Source organism: Genypterus blacodes, unplaced genomic scaffold, assembly GCF_046128005.1.
Source record: "Genypterus blacodes isolate CSIRO-AG114 ecotype Tasmania unplaced genomic scaffold, CSIRO-AGI_Gbla_v1 ptg000438l_1, whole genome shotgun sequence".
Taxonomy (NCBI): domain Eukaryota; kingdom Metazoa; phylum Chordata; class Actinopteri; order Ophidiiformes; family Ophidiidae; genus Genypterus; species Genypterus blacodes.
Genome location: NW_027467208.1, coordinates 5812590 through 5833192, shown reverse-complemented (window position 1 = coordinate 5833192; position 20603 = coordinate 5812590). Strand labels below are relative to the sequence as shown.

Below are 20603 nucleotides of genomic sequence, written 5' to 3'. Positions count from 1 at the left end.
TTGTGACGCTGTTCCTGCTGTGGTATATAATTTGTAGTTTGTTGTAGGGGGTGTAATGACCCGTTTAAATTCCTATTCAGGGTAATGTGTCACCTTTTGGGTGAACCTGGCAAACAGCATTTGTCCTACACATGCCAGACTAGGCAACATTCCTTTAACGCAAAACTACAAAGTCAAATGCGTAGTCAAAACTCTCAAAAACCAGACTGTAAAGCAACTCTCATCTTGATGTCATCAATCTACTAAAGCAATGTCATCACAACCTACACTTAAAAAGGTTACAGCAATGATGTCATACATTACACATCTAGTTCATCTTTGGCCTTTACATGGAGTAATAACGGCAGGTTTGACGAACAACAACTCCCATAATTCCATGCATAATGGCACTGGCACAGCAGAGTGACATCATCGCGGTTGGAGGCTGAATTGAGCTGGAACACAAGCTTGGACCCACATCATTCCTTTGTGTAGCTATTGAGCTTTGAACACAATGAGTCTAAATTTCGACAAATAAATCTAAACTTAATGTAATATGAACTAAATCATCCTCATCGGTTTTACAGTTTTTCTGATGTCTTTCTTCTTCTAGCTTTCTCCATCAGATGGTGCTTTACATCGTGTTTGTTCTTCCGTTTTGAAACAGTTCAGTCCCATTTGACCACTACTACAACAAAGCATGTAACAACAGCAGATGAACTCGCCCTCTCCTGCCAACGTGGCCTCAGAACAAGACATCACCTGTCGCGGGGGAGGACAGCACTTCAAAGGCTGTGGGGACAAAACAAAGGAAGTAGCCAGGAGGGTGGACATGTGTTTGAGCACTGCACAGTATAATCCTCATGAGCTGGGGTTGTTTTTAAACCAGTCCTGGCTGGTAGGGGGCGCCGTGTGGTCACGTGTTTGAAAGAGGCTTACGGCGGACACAGAGAGAGTAGACCGCCAACACGTTTACATGCACGCGTCAATTTTGATTAGAATGCAATTAAGGTAATGAATCTATGTATATGTATAATGGAAGCAACCTGAGTAACACACCTAGATTATGTGTTTGTTAAGCAATTTATTCATGCTTTTAATTGTTGAAGAATGTGTTGCTCCATCAGCAGAGTGTGTAACCTGCTGATGTGTCTCGATTAATTAAATCCAGTGTTTGTTTTCTGACAGCGAGCCACGTGTGTGTGTATGTTCCTGTGTGTTTCTGTCTTTGTAATCTCATCACAATTAAACACAGAAACAGGGGAAACAGCACAAACTATCACTTCAGGAGAGTGGAAGGGGTGTTAAGTGTGATTATGTGTCTCCTGTGTGTTATTGTACCCTCCACACATCTACCACAGAGCTCAGTTCAGAGTGTTGGAAAGAACATGTAGCACTTCCTCGTTTTCACACATTCCCACAAGCGGCCAAATTCTGTGTGAAAGCAGGCCTGCCAGGCGGAGCTGCAGCTTCGCAGAGTTACACATTTTGTCAAGCACAGACAAGTGGAGAGGAGGTTTCACCTTCCATCACCTGGCTTGCGTGTCAGATGAAGCATCCCCCCGGGGCCTTCACTCCTCCCAGCCCAGAATATGAGCCACGGCTGACACTGCGGTGCCTGGTGGTATCAGTTCAATTAGATTCTATCAGTAGGTGGCGCTACAGTGGCAGGATGTTATTCAGTGGCCAGATTCCAATCAAGATGTAACGATTTCTGCAAATTCTACAGAGACGTGTTTCCAAGAAGTCATGCTGCTCATCTGCCAGTGTGGTTGTGGCATTATTCGCCCCTCATAGACTGGGGGAAGTGTGCCAAAGAAGGCTGAGGCGTGTTTGGACTCATCTGACCAAGCCCTGAATGCTGTGGTAGGCAGAGTGAACACAGCACTTCCCAGCTGTGGCTCAACACACTCCCCTACATGTCCGTACCATCGCCCGGATCTCTGAGGTGTGTGTTCAGGCCTCGGTGGCATCAAGCCGAGCACCTTGATCCTCACAGAAGGGGGATTGATCCAATGACATTCCAAAAAACACTGTATGATGGTAATAAGAATGTTTCTTTTCTGTGTGTCTGTGAACGTCACATTGGCAATCATATATACAGGACATATATACGGTGGCCGAGAACCGCCACCGCTGCAAATAAAAGAAGCGCTGCAAAAATAAAAAAGCTGGTGTGCAAAAATAAAAAGCTGGTGCAAAAATAAAAAAGGCGATGCAAATAAAAGAAAGTCTGCAAAAAAGAAACGCTACTGCAAATAAAAGAAAGTCTGCAAAAATAAAAAAGTCGGTGCAAAAATAAAAACGGTGATGCAAATAAAAAAGCCACAACGGAAGAGGGTTACCGGGGACTGTTTTTGCCGATGCACCTGTGTGAGTAGAAGACGACGCCGACGCACCTGTGTGAGGAGAAGAAGACGGCGACGACGACGAGAAGAAACTACGAATAGGAAAACGAACTAGAAAGTAAGTGAACATGATAGTGTTTAATGTCGCTACGTGTACTTTTTAATGTGTTATTTGGTTAGGCCAGGTAACCCCAGGTTTGAAGTTGAACTGGAGAATGCCGGTGTATTGTTAGCTTCGGCTAACACGGGGAGACCACTAACGAGAGTGGAAGCAACTGACGGCTACAGCTTATTACTATCGTTGTTGTTGTTGCTTGTATCATTAATAGTCATGCTAACAATAATCTAAGGCGTGGGTAACAATAGTTATTTGGATGAATGTGAAGTTTAAGCTGTGTGAGGTGGCCAGGGACTTTTGTGAAAATACCATGACCATAATGTCAGATTGAGGTATTGAACTGACGGCTAAAATGTTCATGCAATTTAAGTCCAAAGCAACCTAATGATACTTGTTTTTTTTGTTTGTTTTTTGCAGATCATAATGAATTGTCCTTTTTGTGGACACCAGCAGCCTCCGAAACTACTTTGTCGGATTCAGAGGTGATCATCATGAGTCCAAGCTCTGCAGAATTCAGTGCAGCTGATACATTGGTGAGTGCCACATTTGTTGTGTCTTACATTGATTATATTGTAAGTTCTGTCTGAAAATGAAAATGTTTCTAGATTTTACATAGAAGCCATGTTTCTGATGAAACGTGCCAAAATAGCATTTTAAATTACAGTAAATGTTGCAGTGTCCTGGCCTACACATATTTTACAAACTTCAATATTTATGTTCAAATTTGTTCAGCTCTAGTTCTGTCAATCAAATTTGAAGTGCTCACTGATATATTGTTTTTTACTTCCAGATATGGGAACCTGCAGATGGAGAGTCAAGCACTGATTCAGCAGCTCTGGTAATTGTAGCTCCGAAACATAGTCTATCGTTCACACTTAGCCTTGTCTGAAAATATTGTCACACAATCAAGGCTTAAACTACTTAAAAGAATGTGTCACGCTCTGACCTAGAGATCCATGTTTGTGTACATTATATTAAACATTTCATTTTTAGACTGTTGTCAAGACCGCACATTTTTATTGTATTTGATATCAGGAATGTGCTTGCAGCTTCAGCTTGTTTCTTTAAATAAAAAATAAATAAAAAAACTACAGACTGTTCTTTTTTTTTTTTTTTAAGATTTTTTCAGGCATAGACAACTTTATTACAGACATTTGTACGTTGCTTTGGACAAAAGCCTCTGCCAAATGACAGGGGAGAGAAGAAAATGACAGCAGCAATATACAGCAGCAGCAAATACAACACATAAAAAGAAGTTTGTTTTGGTGTTGTCACAACACAAATATGTCCCTAAAATTTTTACAGACCAGCCATGTTTTTCAGGGTGATGTAGTTCTCTACAGCTGATTCCCACTGCAAAGGAGCTCTTACACCACTCTGTCGTTGCAGTTCTCCAAAAAGAGTTTCATGCTCATCCCCAGCAGGAGTTGCTGGCACTGGCATGATGCTGGTGATGTGGTTCAGGGTTTGGGCAGATGCTGGGAAACCACAATTGCTAGGAGCAAGTACAGGAAAGTGTTCACACTGAGCAACACATCAATTAAGTTTCACTTTCATGGTCATTACAATTATCTCCAGAGTTTCTTACAGGACAAGGATGCAGAGACCCAAAGACAAGCAATGATCTTAGGTTAAACTAAGTATCAAATATTAGAGAAAGCATTGCACATGAGGGAAAACTTTATTGTGAATCTTAAATTTTATAATCAAAATGTTACAAAATATTTTCAAGTGCAGTTAAGTACCCACATTTTAGAGCACCACATTATTTCAGTTTTTACGTAATTAATAATAAATAAGGTGACTCCAGGAGGTGAACTTTGTGTTTGCAGGGCTGCCATTGAAGAGATGCCTCTCCCTCAAGTCACTGAACAGATCCATCCAAAATTGGCTCCTAGATAGAAAACACAAATTCATCCAGGTCATCGTTCTTCAAGAGGTTTAGATTAATGTACAAGTCCACTTACTACTGACTCATGCCTTTTGGAGATTTCACTACAATATACCCTTTCCTTTAAAAAGCACAGCAATATACATTAAACTGAGAAATAATATAAATGCATACAGCAAATACAATAATCCAGGGTCAAGTAAAACATAAATGAATTAAAAGTGACAGAAACCTTTGTTTCCGGAACCAGCTTTCAATCCGCTGGTTGGATGTTGAAGTGCCATACATGTGGCTTTAAGCTCCTGCAAACTCGTCTGCATGCTCTGATCTCATGGTACATTGAATGGCGGCCATTATTCCATTTTCAGTGCCGCAATCTGTGCGGAGCCGCTTTGGAAAAACTCCATGCTCAACTACACAGTTGATGTAGTTTTGAGCAATTACTGAAGGGTCGTTGTTCGTCTTTCCACAATTCAGCCACATAATTTTTCTGGAGAAGCCATCAATGCAGCCACTTATGCCAATTCCAAAAGGTTTTAATTTATTATACCCATCAACGTGCCAGGTTTCGTTTGGTCCCATTGAATGATATGCCCTTCGAACAAATCTACGTCTGCAGCGATTCTCTGTTCCACATGGATCCAGCTCTGCCATTAGGTGCATCGTCTTGTCTGACGACAAGAGAGTGTTTCCGTTTCAGAATCTGCAACATCGCTCTATACCCTAAAAGCTGGCCTGATCCCTTTAGCTCCTCGGAAATAGCTGCCTGCACAGTAGCAATTGGAGTGTAGTTGATCCTTCTGGTCAGGCTTGCATGTTTTAGTCTTTTTTGTAGATTGCGAAAACTGACTGATGTGTTGTGTTTGGTTTTCAGTAAGTCCACTATTATTTCATAACTATGGCCCTCTGTGAAATATTTTTGGATAAGTTCATCCACTGGAGTACTAGCTTCAGGACCTGAGGGGTAGGACGGAGGACACTATATTAGAGGCTAAATGATGAACTGCATAATGAACATTTTCAATTTTTACAGAGGTGAATAAATGAGATTGTTAAGATTATCATGTGTGGGTGACATGGTAGTTAGTGATTAGTTATTGAGGAATCAAGCTATTCAATGCACTCGTTAAAGTTAATTAATTGAAAATGTCTTTATATAAAAGTAGCATAGTGCAAAACACTCAAAATTGTTGCATAGGATTTTTTTACAGGGATCAGTAGCCTACTAGACTAAGAAACTTTCTTAATTTTTCATGTCTTCAAATTCATTGTATTCCACATGCCTCTGTTATGGATTTCACCATATGAAGTGGTATATTCATGACTAACAGACAGTATATTCTCTGAAAAAGCATAGCAATCCATCATGTTTAAGAACCTCATTAACTGTCAGAAAGAAATGTACCTTCATCTTGAAGACTCCTTAGGAACCTGACATTTCTACAGCATGAGCCACAATATACCAGGACGGATGGAAGGTTCACCCCACAGAATGGACAAAACATGACCTGGTAAATGACAAAGCAAAAACAGTCAAGTTTAGGATTCAATCTGACATTATGGTCATGGTTCTTTCTCAAAGGTCCCTGGCCACCCCACACAGCTTAAACTTCACATTCATCCACATAACTTCTGTTACCCACGCCTTAGATTATTGTTAGCATGATTATTAATGATACAAACAACAACAACGACAGTAATAAGCTGTCTTCACTGTAGATAGTCACCACAAAACGAGCTCACTCACAGAGTCACAGTCAGATGTTGGTCCAGAAAGTGTGTCTCCAATGCTGCTGAAGCTGTTTGAATCTGAAGCTACTTAAATAAATGAGTGTGATGGCATCACGCTAACAAAACGATGTCATCCAATAACTCAAACTCCAGCTATGATGTCAAACTGACATCTGGTTAGTGGTCTCCCCGTGTTAGCCGAAGCTAACAATACACCGGCATTCTCCAGTTCACCTTCAAACCTGGGGTTACCTGGCCTAACCAAATAACACATTAAAAAGTACACGTAGCGACATTAAACACTATCATGTTCACTTACTTTCTAGTTCGTTTTCCTACTCGTAGTTTCTTCTCGTCGTCGTCGTCGCCGTCTTCTTCTCCTCACACAGGTGCGTCGGCGTCGTCTTCTACTCACACAGGTGCATCGGCAAAAACAGTCCCCGGTAACCCACTTCCGTTGTGGCTTTTTTATTTGCATCACCGTTTTTATTTTTGCACCGACTTTTTTATTTTTGCAGACTTTCTTTTATTTGCAGTAGCGTTTCTTTTTTGCAGACTTTCTTTTATTTGCATCGCCTTTTTTATTTTTGCACCAGCTTTTTATTTTTGCAGCGCTTCTTTTATTTGCAGCGGTGGCGGTTCTCGGCCACCGTACATATAGACACATAAATATATACAAAGTTTATGGACAAACTTGGCCAGGAGCATCAAATCCAACAATAATATAATAATCCCTAAAGAATCTGAGTTTTTTCCTTTCCTCAGTACTTTTTTGGCCCAACAGAGAGCAGCAAACTGCCTTGGTTGACTTGTTTCTGTTGAGTCAGACAAAAAGGACATTTTACCTGTTTAAACACATAATTCTCACCTGATTCACCATCCAGAGAAAAGATAACATTTGGGACACAAAAGCACAAACATTACGTACACTCCTTTTTTTCTAAATTGTACTTTATTTTCTTTAAAGACATATGTTTTAAAACAGCGATTGTAGAGAATAAATAAAGAAACATTATTCTTTTTTTTACTTCCATAGGTAGATTTCTGTAATTAAAAACTCTACAATAAGTGTGTTCATTGTCTTGAAGACCACAGGAATCCTGTTTCTTTTTTTCTTCAGAAATTAAAAAACAAATGTTTTCATATTTCCCCCTCCATTAAATCGATTACCAAATAAATTAAACATAAAAAACCAAGATAGAAAAATTCCCAGCCCTTCCTTCCACTTAGTTACTTTGAAAAGCAGTGGCAGCAGAGAATCTTAACGGGTGAAGTTTTAAGTCTTTTAACTCCATTTGGAACCCAAGTATGTACAGCCAGAGGGAATTCATTTCTCTTCCACTTTAATTAGCCCATATTGTTAATTTACGTATAAATAATAAAACTAACTCTACATAACAATATTACCAATCATACAGAATAGTACTTTATTTTTCTCCCAGTCTTCCCTTCGTGTGTGTGTCGACTGGCTTTCTCTGATAATCCATAGACCACAAATCACACTATACAGTAGAACCCTGTTCAGTAGAATAACATCAGTGATATGCTTTTTCTTAACATGTAAATCTTGTTGCTGACAATAGAGTATGTACATAATATAAATGACTCCAGCTGTGGAATGATTGGAACTCCGGAGCACATGACACCTCCGATATGCTCGTTGGGTTTCTGTTGATGCACAGTATTTGTTGCTGACTTTACTGTTATTGTTTTGTTTTTTTTAAGCGCACACATGTGATACTGTTTTTCTGACGTGTTGCTTCCTGTGCTATACGCTTGGTCAAACAACCAAAAAAAGGCTGGGACATCCCAAGTGGTTTCTTGATTGAACTCTTAGGTTTTCCTGGAGGCAAAGAAGAAGAGGAAAAAGAGCACAAAGAGTATTTTAAGCAAAGCCAAAGTAATGAAACACACACCCTGAATACAATCTCTGGAAGTGGAGCGGTGTAACACACACTGCTTGCACTGATCCCTCAGGGAAATCTCAGTAAAGACTAGTGCCCATGCAACTCAAACAGTCACACTGCTGCGAGTGTATGCACGTTCTTAGAAAAGAGTTTCTCATCTCTGTTGGCAGGCAAATCAATTTGAGAACATGCACAGCAGGAATTCTGGTGGGGATCAAATGCGACAAATTTCAGAACACCATCTGTATTTATATTACATCCACTCCAATGACATTTACAATTCTGTCATTCACCACAAATGCAGCATCTGTGTAAAGTAAGAGTCTGGATTTGGTGTTTATGAGTGAATTATTCTCAAATAACAGATGCAGGCTGCACACAAAGCACCCACAGGCACCAGGAAATCATCACTATTAACACTTTACATGACGTCTTTAAACGCCACCTTTAGGTTTCTTCTGGATCTCACTTGGGTCAGATGAAGAAGAATCCTATAATGTGTCCAAACTTTGTATTTTTGTATTTTCTGTGGCGACCTGCAATATCTTTACTCACGTGTACAAATTCAGCTTTTTTAATAGTTTTTCCTCGTGTAGAAACAATTGTAACACTTTTCAGACTCCTTAGTGACCTGTGGATGCTCAGTGCCTGAGAGAGATGATGAATGCGTCGTGATGAAGAACAATTTCCACATTCATATTTTTTGTTATGTCTTCTTTTGGTATCCCAGAATTCCTACAGAGGAATACATTTCCTCAAACCAGCAGCATCACAGTAACCAAACAGCTTTACCCAAAACCTTCATGAATAAGAGACGTAAAGACACACACACACACACACACGTTCACATACACACATACATTATTCACATCTACTCAATACAAAAACACACACAAAAAATGAAAGCACATACTTCTGTTTGTCTTGCTCTCCAAAACACACACGCACACGCACACACACACACACACACACAAATACTATCCTGGCAACAATTTACAGAACCACGTTTGCTACACTTTCAATCTCACAATAACCAAACACTGGAGTTCAGGCACAAAGTTCAGGCACAAAGTCACTTTCAGTTGAATTTACAACCAAACGAAACCCCGACTCACCGAAACTACCACACCAACCAACCGCACAAAGGGAATATGTAAGAATGATAATCATGACAGACGACAAAAAGGAAACTGATCAAAAGTAAAAAAGTCCAAAAGGGAAAAAAGAGGTAATCGATCCATATTTCATGGACGAGCGATTACAAACTGTCTAATTTAAGCCTTTCAGCTTTTACAGGTGGGAAAAAAATCAGCGTGTCATGATAATCAGTTACTTACAGATGCTGAGGTAAAGTGACAGTTATTCATAAGTGTTTGCAAGGATTAAAACCAGGACAAAATAATAAGAGGAAACTCACAACGCACCAAACACAGTTCATGGTCGCCACAGTAACCCGCCATGCAGCTGAGCATGGTGAATCAAGGCAACGGCCCAAAATAAAAATCGCTAATGGCAACCATCACAGGCAATATCGCCACAGCAACCAACACAGGCCAATTAACTTACAACGCAGTGAGAGGAAGGGGGGAGGTTTTAGTGGTTGCTAGGCAACCGTAGCCATAGCGACGCAGTCTCCACGATATATGTATGGACAGGACAGTCTTGAGAGTGGTGCGATGTTTTGTTCAGGAAAAATGGCATATGGCACAGCACAAAAACAATAAATGAAAAGTAAAATAAAATTAATGATGAACAGCAGTTTGCATTCAGCGCTACACAGTACAAAACTGAGTCTGAGTAATAAATAACGCCTGTCACTACTTATGGAGCAAAATTAAGAAGGAGCCACTTGTAAACAACATGATTATCTCCTGATCCTCCTGCTGTCATTCCTAATGTAGCTCAGATCAATGTTATTTTTAGAACCATGTCACCTCATTGAAGTTAATCAAAGATTAGTTACATGATGAAAGGCAGACAGTCATTTGAATTCTCCCAATTACAAGCGGTCCATCTCTCTAACTGCCACGCTCATTTCCCCCCCGCCTGTCAATCCCTCCCTTCCTCCCCGCGCTCTTCCTGTCTCCTTCAAAAAACGTCAATCCAGCTCACCTCCTTCAGTAAGGTCTGTTGGCATCCTTAGGCCTCTTCAGCTGCACCTTCAGTCTCTTCATGCCAATCTGGAAGCCGTTCATGGCCTGGATGGCAGTCTGGGCGCTGGATGGGTTGTCGAAACTCACAAAACCTACAGACGGACGGAGAGAGCGACAGATGAAACGCACGCACGCACACACTCCGTTGCTCGCATCAGTAAAAGAGAAAAGAACTTGGCAGCGTGAGTGTGAGTGAGAGGAAACAATGACACGCCATCATCTTCAGCAGCGCAGGCACTCACCAAAGCATTTGCTCTGGTTGGTGGCTCGGTCCACAAAGACCTTAGCTGAGATGACGTTTCCGAAGGGCAGGAACATCTGCAGTATCTCGGAGTCGGTGAACTCCTGGGGCAGGTGGTAGATGAAGATGTTACAGCCCTCGGGACCTGCAGGCGAACGGAGGAGAGACGCCAGGGACACAGACACACACACACAAACACAAACACACACACACACACACACACACACACACACACACACACACACACACGTGTGACGAGATAAGACCAGACAGCTGTTAGAGGCTAATTCAGGAGCTGCGGAGTCGAGTGCGCACGTGTTGAATAGCAACGGTGAGCTAGTGTGCATGGAATAGGAATGCAGTTATGAATATGAATAGTTACACACCAAGACAAAACTATAGACTTCATAATTAATATAACACCGCACACACACACATACATACACACATACACACACATACATCTACCTTCTCGTTGCTGCAGCTGTTGTGGCTGCTGCGGCTGCTGAGCCACCAGTGTGGGCTGGTGGGGGAACGGCTGTCCCACCAGGCTGTAGGCCGCAGGGTAAGTGGCTGATGGAGAGGAGGAACAGGTGAATAGGGGAGAGCACCCAGAGACCAATCACTGTCATCAAACAACTGCTGAAGCCGACTTGTGATGTATTATTCCAACATAAAATATTGCAAAGACACAGCCGGTGTTCAACATGTGTCAGGCTCAGAACTTATCAATCATTGGAACACTCACCTGTGTAGTGCTGCATACCCGTGTAGGCCTGCTGCAGGGGGTCCAGCACAGGACTCTGAGCTGTGGCACAGGAAACAGAAACACACACATCGTCAACGAAATGCTCGACGGTATTCCCGGCATACAAACACGCTCCGATACGGATTTGATCCCAACCTAGTCCGGGTTTCCCTCCTCTCACCTTGATATGCATGGACCCCGTTGGTGTAGAGGGTCTCGGCTGCCGACTGTCCATTAGGCGGAGCCGGCACAGAGGGGTAACTGTTCACGGCGATGGGCGGCGGCAGAGCAGAGACGGGCGTGGCAGCGATGGAGGGCGGAGTGCTGGTACCTGCAGAAACATCAGAGCTTCATAAACAAAAAGCCAGACGCAAACAAAGTGAAAAAAATGTATGTTTGTTACGTTGAACCTCTTACTTTCATAATAGTAACGGGCCGATAGGGACGCGTTACCTGAGGAGGGGGTGATGGATGCGATAGGCGTGGCAATGATACTGCTGGGGTTTAGAGCGGCGAGCTGCTGCATCTGAACGGCCGCAACCGTGGCAACAGGAGAGAGGTAGGCCGACTGAGCCACCAGAGCCTGCTGCTGCATCAACTGGAGGGTGGAGAGAGAGAGAGAGAGAGAAAAGTCAATCTCTAGGGCCGGGGCCTCTGAAAATGTAATCACGACTGTTCTCCGGCTCATATTAGGCTTAAGATTGTGTTTACGAGCCTAAACGGAGAGGAAGAACGCCACTAACTAGATTTAATCCTTCGCTGAGCATTTCAATTAATCACAACCATGACGGAGTAAAAAACGCTGTCAGGCTTCAAGCGTCTGAAACTGTGAAGGACCAATCTGCAGTGAGCAGTCACTTAGCCAAGACAAAGACTATCATCTTTTTTTAAATTCTGTAAATTCTAATTTTCTAGTTAAGAATGTGTAATGAAATCAATCCTCACACACACTTTCAGATTCACAAGGGAAAGAGCCGAACATCTGCTCGTCTCACACAGCTACGAAAAAGTGTGCGCGTTCCCAATAACTGGACTTGAGCCTCTGCGTGTGTGCGCTCGTGTGTGTGTGTGTGTGTGTGTGGGTGTGTGTGTGCGTGTGTGCGTGTGTGTGTGTGTGATCCTCACGGCCTGTGTGTAGGCGTTGTAGGCCCCGAGGTGCAGGGTCATGGGGCTGATGACTCCCAGCTGAGAGGCCACCTGCTGCATCCGCCGCAGCCCTCGCTCCTTCTCCGAATCTGCAAACTTCACCACCAGGCTGGACGAGGCACCCTGCGGGGGAGGGGGAGGGGGGAAGAGAGATGGGGGCGGAGGGGGATTGGATCAGAACTCCATCTCTCTGCCACCTCTCACGTCGCTGTGAGGCCTCAGCAGATGAAAGGGGATCGAAAAATAACCTCCCCCTCCCGCTCGCTTTAGCCTTGGAGGTGAGGTTCAAGCCGGTTGAAGGCGGGGGGTGCAACAATTTGTCGGCGATTTACAATTTTAGCTGAAGCTGTTTACGACATGAAAGAGGCACCAGGTGGCGAAAGGCTAAGTTACAGTAACGGGGGAACGTGTAGAACGTTACAAGAACATCAATAACGTGAAACACAGTTATTCTCTTAATTTAGTCAACACACGTCTCGGCACGGCGCAGAAAGACCTGCAGCGGGATGAAGGGAGGAAGAGACGAGGACGTTTCAAAAACATTCTGTCCTCTCTTGTGGCTCAAATGGAGTGTGTGTGTGTGCTCGTGTGTGTGTGTGTGTGTGCTCGTGTGTGTGCAGGGCGGGGACAAAAAGGAGAAATGGTGACTGTTAGCTGAGTCACAATGTTAAGTGTCTAGATGACTGGATTTGGAGCAAAAGGGAGCGTGCGTGTGTGTGTGTGTGTGTGTGCATGTGCGTGTGCGTGTGTGTGTGTGTGTGTGTGTGTGTGTGTGTGTGTGTGTGTGTGTGTGTGTGTGTGTCTTACTGGTAGGGTACGGCTCCCGTGCAGAGCGTTGATGGCGGCCTGGGCTTCTGCGTTGCTCTGGAACTTTACAAATGCACACCCTACATGAAATGACACACCATTAAACGTGACCTCGTACAAACTCACACACACACACACACGCACACACAGACACACACACAGTATGTAGCAACCGCTTCCCTTTAAAAATACATTAACCGCCGCCTTACATCCACTGCTTCATCAGTTACCGTGGCGTCATTAAACATGGTCCACAAAACATTCATTGCTTCATCAATCACAGGCCGTAAACTACCAAACGCATCATTAGCCATGACCCATAAAACCTATTGCACCATTAGTCACGGCTCATGCAACAAACGGCAGAGTAAGGGGGGGGGAAAAGAAAATCTACATCTGTGTTTGAACTGTCACCAGACGTTGATTTACACAGCAAATATCCTTAACGTCGCTCCCTGACAGACAACTGTAATTTACAACCACGTGACGGGACAGTGAAGGCCCCCCCTGATCCGGTCGCGTCATCCGTCTCCGGTTTACCTTTGCTGGTGCCGTCGGGCCCGCGGAGGACCGTGCACTCCTCTATGCTGCCGAAAGGCTCGAACATCTTCCTCACGTCGGCGTCCGTCTGCTGTTTTCCCAGCATGCCCACGAACAGCTTCCTGTCTTCTAAGGGGAAGAAGGTCACCAATGAGAAGAGGAGAGAGAGAGAGAAAAGAGGAGCAAATAAGAGCAAATAGCAGCGAGCGGTCAGGAAAAGTGTGGAACAGCGGCCCGTTGTCACCCGCCTGTGCAGGAATAACGCCGGGAAAAACAACTGGAAAAATGGCAAATTATCTGCAATCTCACCAATTGACGTCAACCCTGCTGTACCTCAGAGTGCCACCAGGGTGCGGTAATGTGGACACAAACAGCAAACAAACAGCATCTGGCCATGACTCAAATGTTTGTCACCCTGTGTGTGTCAGAGAAGCTGCTCCGTCTGTCCCTGTCTGTAAAGGATCAGCCCGCCGCTTTTTCAGCGTCTAGGACTCGATTTGGCTACAAATCAGGCGAGCTTTACATCGCCGCCGGCAACCATTTTGAAAATCATTTTGTAGCTTTTGATTAAACACCTGTTTTCTTTCCGTCTTGGGCTTTTTTTTGTTTTACTACAATGTGAAAATGCATATTTCCATTTGAAAGTTGTAGACTTGTCGAAGCTTCTCTCTCCATGTTTTGTGAATCATTTACATGTTTGTCTTGATCAAAATGGACATTTTTGGTGGCGTGTGCCTGTGCGTGTGTGTGTGTGTGTGTGTGTGTGTGGGTTGGTGTTGTTTGAACAGGTGCTGTGGCTCTGGGTGTTAGGACAGGTGTCTCTTACCTCCTCTGCTCTCGCTGTCCGCCGGCTTCACCTGGATGGGACGGTTCATCTGGAGAGACAGAGACAGAGAGAAGACACAAGCCTGGTCAGCGCCCATGGATACACCCTTCACAAAACCTGACCTTTGACCCCGCAAACAAGAAGTACCTCAAAGGACAATAACTTAGATGTGAGTCCATACAGTGTGTTGATAGTGAATGCTTGTGGACGCACACGTGTCATTCGTCCTTCAGTCCTTGTCCTTCCCTCACCCACTCATTCCTTTCTCTCTGTTCCTTCCTTTTAATCCAGCCTTGCATGGGTGACACTGATATGTGTGATATTACATTCGCAGTTTTACGCCCTCCCTCTCTTTCTCTCTCTCTCTCTCTCTCTCTCTAATCCTGTCATCTATCTTCTCTCTCCACCTGATACACGGAACCAGGAAAAGCACACACCCACAGTGGGGGGGGGGGGGGGGGGGGTGATAAGATTAAGAAAGCTCGCCGGCCAGCTAATCTGGATTACGGGAGGGACGCAGCATCGGAATAGTGAAAGACTGTGAGCCTGATGGAGAGAGAGAGAACGAGAGAGAGAGAGGGAGAGAGAGAGAGAGAGAGAGATAGGAGCAGCTAGTGTTTGAAAAAGAGAAACATTGATTAAAAGAAAGGGGAGAGTATGTCCAACACCGAGAGGGATTAAACAACATTTTTATAATTCATCAGAAGGCGAGTTGCTGAAATGTTGTTTTCCTCACGTCTCTACTTATGTCTCCCCCTTTGTATTTGACAAGATCCCCGTGTAAACCTGTGCATCACTGCCACTCAAATACACAGTGAGAGCAGAGAAGACGAAGACAAGACGTGGTGGGTTTAGAAATCAAGAGTGGACAAACAGGAGAGGGAGGTGGGCGGGACTAAAGGACAGAACAGAGGGAAGGAGAGAAGGAAGGGTGGAGGTGGAGGAGAGAGATCAACAGAGTGACACTCTGTTAACCGCGGCTTAATGAAGGTCTTAATTATGGAGCTGGTGACATTTCAGCCAGTCACTGATCCTCTGTCACTGATTGATTCTCTGTGATCGGTCATCAGGCGACAGTATTGATTGGTGTCACGGTCGCGCTCTGCTACCAGGACGGCATGCACAAACACCAGCGTGTGTGCTTGTGCGTGTGTGTTTGTTTCAATAGCGCCTTAAAAACCACCAGGAGGCCCCACACCTCCAGGTAGAGACTGTCTCATTGACTGCACCAATTAAAACGGATGATGGAGAAGGTGGAGGAGCGACGCCTCCAAACCATCGACCAATCAGCATGCGGCACTGAATAGTAATTTGTAGGCTTGAATCGTGTTTGGAGTTTGTTCCAACTCACAAAATCATATATTGCTTCTTTTTTTTTTTGGTGACATCATAACATGCTCCAGGGGCGGACAGAGTGACCTGGGGGCCGAGGCAGACCGGATGTTGAGCCCCCTTTCTCACCCATGTTCTGCTGTTGTTTTACATGAAGCTCCATTAGGAAAGACATTTCATTTGTCAGCTGATTAAAGCTATAACAAGACCACTTTTCTACTCTTGTTTGCTTGTGTTTGTGATGCATTACGGATAAGTATTGATTATAAAAATGTAAATATACAGTAAATGTAATGGTATGGGTGCAGAGCTGATGCCCAACTTGCTCTACATAGCTACATGTGGGCCTGACGTCATCACTAAGCTCGTTTTAGTGCCCTAATGTTTGGGTATAATAAAGGTTAAATATATGAATATAAATATCCTTTTGTTCAATGTAAAGGTGCTCATTTCTTCCTTTATCTGCTGTGAGAGTGACACACATGAAGCAGGACTCAGATTCCGGTCTCATGCTTCTCCTCCCATGCAAAATAAGAAATACAATTTATCAAGAAATATCATGTTTAACGTCTCGCTTCCATCGTGGGGGAAAATTGATTGTCGTCCGTATCACAGTGTCTGTTCCGAGTGACACGTTTGAGTGATGAGTGTTAAAGCGCCTGTGGCCCATATTCCACCGCTGAAGACAAACAGTCCGGCGGCTGCGGCGGTGATAAGGAGGCGCGCAGGGACCAGATGGCTCAGGAGATCCGAATTAGAATATACAAGAGCAACGAGAAGTGGAGGCCATCAAGGCTGTGCCACTTCAGATCAGCACAGCAACACACACACACACACACACACACACACACACACACCGCCCCGGTTTCTCTCTCTCTCTCTCTCTCTCTCTCTCTCTCTCTCTCTCTCTGACGGAAGACTGAGCCGCTCGTATGGCCATCGTCATGACAACCGCGCGATGAGAACCAGTCGCCCGCCAGGTAAACAAGGTCCCCCCCCCCCCGAAACGAATGGAACGACGTGCGGGAAGAGGACAAAGGGCGATGGAGGGATGAGTGCGAGGGAGGAGGAAGAGGAAGAGGAGGAAGAGGAGGAGGAGGGGGGAGAAGAATGACGATGATGATGATGATGATGATGATGAAAAGGCGAAATAAAGAAGACGGGATGAGGGAGGAGGAGTGAGGAGTCGTGCCTGTTGCATGTCGGCTCTGCCTCTAAGCCTAAAGCACTAACACACACTTTACAGTCATCTCCCCTCCCCCCTCCTCTTCCTATCTCTCCCCTGCTTGTTTACAAAAGCATCCCATACTGTGTGTGTGTGTGTGTGTGTGTGTGTGTGTGCGCAGACCCGTTTTAGAGTGTTTTTGTTGTTGTCAATTTTTGTGCTTTAACACATACAAGCCTCCCTTTCCCGTCAATTCCCAGCAGGTTGTCACGTATACGTATACACACACACACCGTCACACAGACACACACACCCACCCACAACACACACCGTCACACCGCGCGCGGCGACATGAGCACACGTCCGCACATGAGTTAATCTTTGCCTCTGTGATGTCACGGGGGATTTCAACCGGGATTATGAGATATTAAATCCATAGATTATCCAATCAAATCACAGCTCGACCCCACTCCTCCTAATGCCTGACCCCCATCCCATCACCGCCGCCCCCCCTCCCTCGCCCCGCCCCCCTGTAAATGCCATGTAAACCCACTTTTCATTTACTACAGCTAAATGTGTTTTGAATAGCGAGTGGTTCAAAGAGGGAGAGTGAGGATGTGTGTGTGTGTGTGTGTGTGTGTGTGTGTGTGTGTGTGTGTGCAGGCTTTGGTAATCACATCTTTCTACCCCTTTTTTTGTTATGAATCACGGCGAGGGCGCAGATAATCTCTCCGTCGTGTTGTTGTTCTGTCTATATTCGAAAGGCTGCCACTGCTGCCGCGGTGCGCCGGGTGACACATTTCTGCCGCCTCCTTTTCTCTCCAATTTCGAATCCATTCTGCTTGTTTTGCCCCCCCCCCCCGCCCCCCAACCCCAGAGAATGGCAAATCGGGCTCTGAATGGTAAATATATAAAAACGGCAGAGACCATCTCGTCTTTTGCTCTTTCAAGAACATTTTAGAAGAAGAGGGAGAGGGAGGGAGAGTAAAAGGGTGGGAGGGGGGGGGCGAGGAAGAGGAGGGAGGGAGGGAGGAGGGGGGGGGCCACAAAGACAATTTTCCCTCTTTGCCTCCCCTCCGCTCCATCACACAGCGCGCTGGTCATTGCATCCCGCCGGTCGCCTAGCAACCTGGCATCCCTCGTCCCCGCCGTCTCCAGGCAACGAGACCTGCGACCGTAATCAACCTGCCACTACCCCCCACCCTCCCAACACACACGCACGCACGCAGGCAGGGCTCCTCCCTCCCTCCCTCCCTCCCTCCCTCTGCTCTGTTCTTCTCTCTCTCCCATCTCTGCTTCTGCTCCCTCGCTTCTCCCGACCTCATCGCCGGGAACGCACTTGTGAATTCACCCAGGGGAGAAGCAAAGGTGGAAATTGGTATATTTGCAGGCATACCACCCACCCCCCCTACCCCCCCTGCTTTTTTTTGTAGGTGGGGTGGGGGGAGTGGGGGGGGATTAATAGAAGCAGATGAGAGCAAGCAGGCTGCCACAAAGAGTTGGAACAAAGCAGACAGAAGCAGGAGATGGAGACGCAGAGATGCACATGTACGCTCTGTTAATGTTTCTACACGTGGATGCACACACAGATGTGCACACACACACACGCACACGCACGCACACACGCACGAACACACACACACGCACGCACACACACAGCCAGGCACACAGCATCAGGCCTCAGAAAGAGAGAGAGAGAGAGAGAGAGAAACTCTACCTCCTTGTGTTTCCTGCCAATCTCTAAATCAATCGCATACAAAAGAGGCCGGCGGCACAAAGCCTGTACAGTTCAATCGTATTTCATCAATAATCCCGCAAAAAAAGGCTTCAAGTTCTGCTAATTCGTCCTCAAGCGGACGATATTCTGCATCACACAGACGGCGAAGAGGAAGAGAGTGACGATGATCAAAGAGTGGAACGGCGCTCCGAACAGTTGACTCGGTTTGTTTGTCTCTTGGAACTGTTGAATATTCATGTGAAATGTAGGATTTGAATCAGTGGAGCAGAGGAAAGAACTGAATCATAGACAATTCTCTCTCCCTCTCTCTCCCTCTGTGTGTGTGTGTGTGTGTGTGTGTGAGTGCGTGTATACATGTCCTACTTCTCTTTTTTGTTTTCTACCCCTTCATTCATTAGTGTTTCATTACACACTTCAGCATAGCATCTATATCTACAGACACATGCAGGCACCCGTCAGTCTCTCACACACACACACACACACACACACACACACACACACACACACACACACACACACACACACACACACACACACACACACACACACACAGCATGCCAGAGTTCAAAGAGCCCTAAATTGCATATATGTGTGTGAGAGCGAGAGTGTGTGTGTGTGTGTGTGTGTGTGTGTGTATGTGTGTGTGTGTGTGTGTGTGTGTGTGTGTGTGTGTGTACCCCCTGAAACTGTCTTTCTCAGTAACAGATGTCTGTATTTAAGCTGATAAACACACTGGCTCAATGCAACACCCCCCCCCCCTTTTGCCTCCTCCCCCCACACACACACGCTTACTGCCCCCCACTGTTCATTATGTCAAACTTTCATTCATTTCTTCCTCCCTTCCCCCCCTACCCTCCTCCTCCTCCTCCCCCTCTTCTTCCTCTTTTGTCACCTCCCCTTTCATTTATCCAATTTCTCCCTAATTCTCAGCCTTTTACCACCTCTATAAATCCAATCTGCATTCATCATCGCCGTCGGCCCGGAGTGACGTTCAGAGGCCTTCTTCTTCTTCTTCTTCTTCTTTGTCAGTCGCTGCGTGTCCTGTACTGTGCATTGATATGCGCGCGTATGTAAATGAAGAGACGCACGAGTGAACGCGAAGCCGCAGATAGATTCATCAAGTGAGGGGCGGGGGGGAGAGAGAGGAGGGGGCGCACTAATTGCAATCGTCTTCATCATCACCCCCCCCCAAAAAAACTGGCCTGACATAGATGAACATACAGACTAACGTGCACATTGTCACGTGAAATAACACACGAGTGGAGCGGGTGACATCTTCGCCATCTTGTCCTAACAGCAAATTACAGCAAATCGGAGCATCTACTCTGTGTTCTTCATCGTTTTTTTTGTAAATGAACTGTCACTTTCTACATGTTCACGCCTCTTCCCTGCAGAAAAAAACCCCACTAAAACATATTCAGTCAGTCTATAACACAAACAGCAATGTCAAGACGCCATAAACTGTTAACTGCAGCCTACAAGTGTTCAGATGGCCTGGATGTGTGTGTGTGTGTGTGTGTGTGTGTCTATGGCAGAACATTTGCTCAAACATTAAACATTAAGAGCGCAAATTATGGCATTCTGTTCACTACAACTTCCTATCTCATATCCTGTGGAAAAAGCCGGCGCTATATTTAGCATATGCATTTATTTCAGACTATTGATAACCCCCCCCCCCCTCGTCTGCTCCGTCTGAGTCCTGTCGGCTGAGTAAATGTCAGGCTTAGTCAGATGTTCCATTCAAACGCGGCTCTTTTCCTCCTCGTACAAGACAGATTTTACTCCGGCACACACACTGTGGATAATGAATGTAAAAGGATCCACGACGGCCACAACGGCTGCTGTCCATATCTATGAATGTACACCTCTATACAAACGAGCGTGTGTGTGCGTGTGCGTGTGCGTGTGCGTGTGTGTGTGTGTGTGTGTGTGT

The 20603-nt window shown here is 45.2% G+C and overlaps 1 protein-coding gene and 2 long non-coding RNA genes across 9 annotated transcripts in view; 1 reads left to right on the top strand and 2 right to left on the bottom strand.

The window, feature by feature from the left end:
• The first annotated feature begins 2205 nt into the window (after positions 1 to 2205).
• Positions 2206 to 3373, top strand: LOC142989543 (uncharacterized). Its single transcript, XR_012960699.1, has 3 exons — positions 2206 to 2445; positions 2863 to 2978; positions 3236 to 3373. It is a non-coding gene; the product is annotated as an uncharacterized LOC142989543 (long non-coding RNA).
• On the bottom strand, positions 2837 to 6535 carry LOC142989542 (uncharacterized). Of its 2 annotated transcripts, XR_012960698.1 has the most exons (4): positions 6387 to 6535; positions 5742 to 5844; positions 4195 to 4339; positions 2837 to 3940 (listed from the first exon to the last, which is right to left on the bottom strand). It is a non-coding gene; the product is annotated as an uncharacterized LOC142989542 (long non-coding RNA). The 2 variants fall into 2 exon arrangements; XR_012960697.1 differs by lacking the exon at positions 2837 to 3940 and having other exon boundaries at positions 4108 to 4339.
• Positions 6536 to 7239: 704 nt separating this feature from the next.
• The window catches only part of celf3a (cugbp, Elav-like family member 3a), a 23173-nt gene continuing 9809 nt past the window's right edge, over positions 7240 to 20603 (bottom strand). For 3 of the 6 annotated variants that reach the window (XM_076139116.1, XM_076139121.1, XM_076139122.1), the window contains 11 exons: positions 14436 to 14484; positions 13610 to 13738; positions 13070 to 13149; positions 12242 to 12385; positions 11534 to 11714; positions 11298 to 11447; positions 11117 to 11176; positions 10837 to 10941; positions 10370 to 10513; positions 10087 to 10219; positions 7240 to 7910 (listed from right to left, as the gene is read on the bottom strand). In XM_076139116.1, coding sequence (XP_075995231.1) covers positions 10092 to 10219; positions 10370 to 10513; positions 10837 to 10941; positions 11117 to 11176; positions 11298 to 11447; positions 11534 to 11714; positions 12242 to 12385; positions 13070 to 13149; positions 13610 to 13738; positions 14436 to 14484 — 1170 coding nt within the window. In that variant the 3' untranslated portion in view covers positions 7240 to 7910; positions 10087 to 10091. The remainder of the gene's footprint in view (positions 7911 to 10086; positions 10220 to 10369; positions 10514 to 10836; positions 10942 to 11116; positions 11177 to 11297; positions 11448 to 11533; positions 11715 to 12241; positions 12386 to 13069; positions 13150 to 13609; positions 13739 to 14435; positions 14485 to 20603) is intronic. The other 3 variants (XM_076139119.1, XM_076139117.1, XM_076139120.1) reach the window with 3 other exon arrangements.